General features: G+C 41.0%; 1 protein-coding gene across 1 annotated transcript; it reads right to left on the bottom strand.

Annotated features, from left to right (window-relative positions):
• LOC127203029 (vomeronasal type-1 receptor 4-like) lies at positions 1 to 972 on the bottom strand. Its single transcript, XM_051161843.1, has one exon. The coding sequence runs from the start codon at positions 970 to 972 to the stop codon at positions 1 to 3; it is 972 nt and encodes a 323-aa protein (XP_051017800.1).
• Positions 973 to 4934: the final 3962 nt, after the last annotated feature.

The raw sequence follows: 4934 nt of genomic DNA, 5'->3' as shown, positions 1-4934 counted from the left end.
TTAATGTGGTTTACAGCATGGAAAGATCACAGAACAAGGATTCTTGGAATGTCTATAGATCAACAGTAAGGGAGAAAGAGTGGGGAAGCCTGCAGTCAAAATTTCATTGATCCGACTCAACCAGAGACGGGAAGTTATATAAGAAGTGTGAAAGAAAGTGCAAATACAATCTAGAACATAAAAGTTCACAAACATGACCACCAGCATCAGGATAGTGTGGGCTGCTCTGGTCTCAGGGGGTGCTCTCTGGTCATCACTGAAGGTGTGAATGTGCCGCAGTCTCTGGCGGTGTCTATGCAGGAGAATCACCATGGAGACACTAGTTGAGACCATGATGCCGATGAAGACCGCATCATGAGCAAAGCGCAAGAAAGTCACCTCTACACCTAAACCAGAGGTGGTGCAGACCCACTTTCTGTTAGAGTCAGTGTCATTGCGTGTGCTCTGTGGACCAGCAAGTTTCATTGGAATGTAGATATTATTTAAAACACTGAAGAACCAGCAACTGTAACAAGAATAACTCAGGACCTCGGGAGTTCGTCTTCGGAGCATCACCCTACCCCAGTTACCAGGAACAAGAGTGACAAACTGATAAGTGCTCAGGACCGAGGTGGAGCACAAGTTTGAGCTCCGGGCTACGACGCGGGCGTAGTACTCATATTTACATGAGAAGTCATTTCGAGGCCTCCGTGTAAACAAAACCATATTGTTTGGAAAAGCAGTGAGGAGGAGAATCAAGGCATTGGCCACGGCCACGTGGGTGAGAACCACCTGTGTGGGCCTCCGTCCAGAGCCAGTCAAGATAGGAGAGAAATTATGCACAAACAGAAGGATGTTGGCCACAGTCCCAAGCCCAACCTGGCAAAGCAAGAAGATCTGAAGAGCGACTTCCTCAGTGGTTTTCAGGGCTTTATTCTGAGAGGAAATGGAGAGGGCTTCAGTGGACACGGTAGTGGTGATCAGTGTTGACATGGAGACTCTTCTCAAGTGTCTGAGCTTTTACATTGAGTTAGAGGATTTTCTTCATCTGGGAAAACTACTGTATCACATCATAGGCACTTCACTAAGCAAACATTGCATGCATATTGACTCAGAATATGACTTGTACTTCCTGTTCCTTCTTCTACTTCAAAAGGGAAGATGGTGTGACTAGCAGAACTCTTTGTTGGAAAACAACCACCTAATCTACATTCGAACATAACATGGCTTTAGTAGACAGTGTTTTTTTTTTTCCCACTATTATAATTTATTTCAACATCATTCTTTATGTTATAGTAAAGTATTTAGGAAATACAAGTGCATGTTTAATATAAACTTAGTACCTGAGTTAAACATCAGGAGAAAGTTGTATTGGCTTTTGAGTCATTTTCATACTATTCATCAACATGACAGAATCTGATGCATTCCTGAAAAAGTTGCTAGTGCTGTGATCACACAGATGGACCGAGGTTTACATGTACATCCTCTTCTGTGTGAAAAAAATCTCCTGCAGCCAGAGTTTCACTTATTTATAATTTTCTGTATCTTAATTGTTTCTTATTTTACTAAGTAGTCGTGTCCCTGAGATTTTCCTGAGTTGTTTCTAGGTTCTGCTAGTCACATTCAAATCTTAATCACTGTCACTATTAAACCCTCTGCACAGACATTATTTCAAGACTAAATTTTTGAGTGCTTCTGTTTAGTCTGAATCTTTAACTGGATCTGTCTGTGAGACCAGCGTTCCAGCCATCAGCTAAAAATTTGCCCCCCACACAAAGATGTCCTATCAATGCCATTTTCATCTGCATGCCAACCAGTGAGACAGAAAGTAACTTGAGACAACACACAAGCATTTAACTGTTCTCACTAAACTGTAGAGACTTCTGGAAGTACCAATTATTGCCGTTGGCTTCAGAAGACACCGTGAGGTGCAGAAGGGAGATGTGGGTTTTAATCAAGATCTACAATGACTAGAATTCTATGCACTCAACCATAGCAAGGACAAGCTGCTTACAGGGACTGGATGCTAACACCAGCAAACACTCACTGCAGGAGGAAGGACAGCTCTGAGTCTTCCCCAGCAGAAGATCCCATTGTGTCTATTTCCCTGAGGCACAATGCAAGGAATACATACCTGGTCCATTTTTTTTTTCTTGGAGTTTGGTGCAGACCATCCTCAGGACAGGTGAGCTCACGGTGCTGGAACTCATAAAAGAATAGGGTACCTCCACTGATACCCCTCAGATTGCCCATTATCATGTTTTGTCATGTCAGTAACAGTGGAGAGTTTAGGATGCCTCCAGTGAATTTGATCCCCACAGCAGAACCCTGTGAGACACTTCTAGCAATTATTGATGATTGGAACTTGGAACTTAATGAGCAGCTGAGCAAAGGTTAGAAAAGTTTTGCCATGATCCTTTGAGAGAATCTAAGTTCTGCTTTGATGTTGTAATCTGAGGTGGGGACTTTGATCAAGAACTCATTTAGGATATGAATTCCAGTTGACCACTTATTGTTACTTTTCTTTTTTCTTTTTTACTTCAAGTAACTTTCCACTGTTCCAAAACCATTACCAAAAGTTGTTGAAATTCATCACTGAAAGTTGTCAAAAATCCTTTCATAAAGACCATCAGCCTGTGATGAAGGGGTTGGTATCCTTCATGAAGTTGCAGTCTAAATTCTTGTTGCCCATTGAAGCACAGTGCTGTGTATTTGAGGGCAATGCCCCTTACTCCAGAGTCTCAATGTTCTTAATGAGAACTCACTTTCAGGTACACCTTAACTTGCGTTCTGAAATACCAACCATCCCTTTTTCCTTATGCTCCTCAAAGACTTATTTGACTGATATATTCTGGAGAATCTTGACTGAGAGAGGCAGTCAGGGACATATAGGCACATATACAAAGCAACCACTAAGAAATATAGATGACCAGATATGGTGATGTACACTCTACTCCCACTACTCGAAGGGTAGATTTAGAAGGGGTACAGGTTCTAGTCCAGCCTCACTCACAAAACAATTTCAGTGGAAATGTGTGTTACATAGTAATACTCTGTCTCAAGAGAAATACAACCAAAGAAATAAAAATCCTAAGAATTTCAGCAATAGCATAAGAACTTAAATAAATTTGGATCTGAGTTTATAAGTTGATGGTAGGGTGTTTATCTAACATGAATATGTGTTTTAGCTCAATTGGTAGCAATAAAAATAACGCTTTTAAAATTGAAATCAATTTTATTTGGAAAATTAAATATAGATCATAGCTTAAAATGTTAGAGATTTTTTCCATCTTATTTTGTATTGGTGTTTTGCCTGCATGTATGTCTGTGTACTATGTGTGTGCAGTGCCCACGGAGGTCAGATCCTCTGGCAGTGGAATTGCTGATAATTATGAACTGCCAGAGAGGCACTGGGCACCCACCCTAGATTCTCTGAAGAGCAGCCAGTCTTCTTAACTGCTAAACCATGTATCCATTCCCATCAAAGACTTTATACAAATTCTTTCTTTCAATTCTATAAAGATTTTAAAAAACTTTATTACTTTCAAATATTTTTTATTTTCCTTTGACATTTCATAAGCATGTACAATGTGTCTTCATCTAATGCACCCCCAACTCCCAACTCTGACTCAAGCTGGCCTGTCCTACATGAACTCCTTCCACTTTCATGTCCTCATCTTTTTCCCTTTTACTGAGAGTGTGTCTCTTTCCTTACATAACATCCTGATTATGGTTTCCCTCCCTCTACTTCTACCAGTTTCTCTCCACCTTCTTGCCCATGTAGATCTACTGCCTTTCTGTTTCTCATTAGAAAACCAACAAGCTTCTATGGGATAATATTACAAGAAAATATAATAAGACAAAATACAGTTTACATATCTGAATAGGACAACACAAAAAGAAAGAGGGCAAGAAAAGGCACAACAAACACAAACAGACACAAAGAGCCACTAGTTTGCACACTCAGGAATCCCATAAAGACAGTAAACTGGAAGCCATGACATATATGCAAAGGACCTGTAGGGTAAAAAGAGATAAAGAAAATAAAAATAGAAACAAATTAAAAATAAATAAGAAATGAAAAAACAAAACCCAATATTATTAGGCCAAAATCTCCAAACATGCTGTTGAATTTATTTTCTTTTGTCCATTGACTCCTGGGCACGTGGCTTACCCTTACCTAGCTATCCCCGTAGTGAGGCTCCCTTGGAAAAACTTAATTTACATCGCAAGTAGTGATCAATTGGACATAGATTCTGGGTTCTGGATGGGGGTATGTGTCTACTTCCTCTTTCAGCTCTAGGACCTCCTCTGGTGCAGACCTGTGTATGTCATGTGAGTGCTGCCTTAGTGTCTGGGAGTTCATGGGCGCTGATCTTATTGACTTAGAGGGCCTTGATTCCTTGGCGTTTTCCCTCCACCCTGGCTCTTACACACTTCCAATCTCCTCTTCACCTCTTCACAGGGTTCCTTAAGGCCTGAAAAGATGGCTTTGCTGTAGGCGTCCTGTTTAGGGCTGTGTATTGCAAGGTCTCTCACTCTCTGCGTGATGTCTGGCTGTGGATCTCTGTATGTTTTCCAACATGCTGCAGAGGGAAGATTCTCTGATGAAGGCTGAGCAAGACTCTGATGTGTGAGTATAGAAGAAGGTCAGAAGGTCATTTTATGTTCTTTTAATAGAAGAATAGTATTTGGTTTTGCCCTAGCTGGCAAGACCATCTTTTCTCAGGTCCTTGGTCACCTAAGCAGTGCCGGGTATCGGTTCTATCTTGTGAACTGGGCCTTATGTCAAATCAGATATTGCTTAGTTAGTCCCACAAAGTTTGTGCCACCATTGTCCTAGCATATTCTGAAGGCAAGAAACCATTTAATATCCCCATTTCTGAGGGTGGGAGCTGTACGTGACAAGGGAGGGGGCTGCAACTGGGATATAAAGTGAACAGATTTTTTAAAAA

Source organism: Acomys russatus, chromosome 19 (assembly GCF_903995435.1).
Source record: "Acomys russatus chromosome 19, mAcoRus1.1, whole genome shotgun sequence".
NCBI lineage: Eukaryota > Metazoa > Chordata > Mammalia > Rodentia > Muridae > Acomys > Acomys russatus.
This window is presented reverse-complemented; position numbering and strand designations above follow the sequence as displayed.

What these genes read in the sequence shown, in the direction of transcription:
- LOC127203029 (XM_051161843.1), bottom strand. Translation starts at nt 972, where the DNA reads ATGTCAACACTGATCACCACTACCGTGTCCACTGAAGCCCTCTCCATT.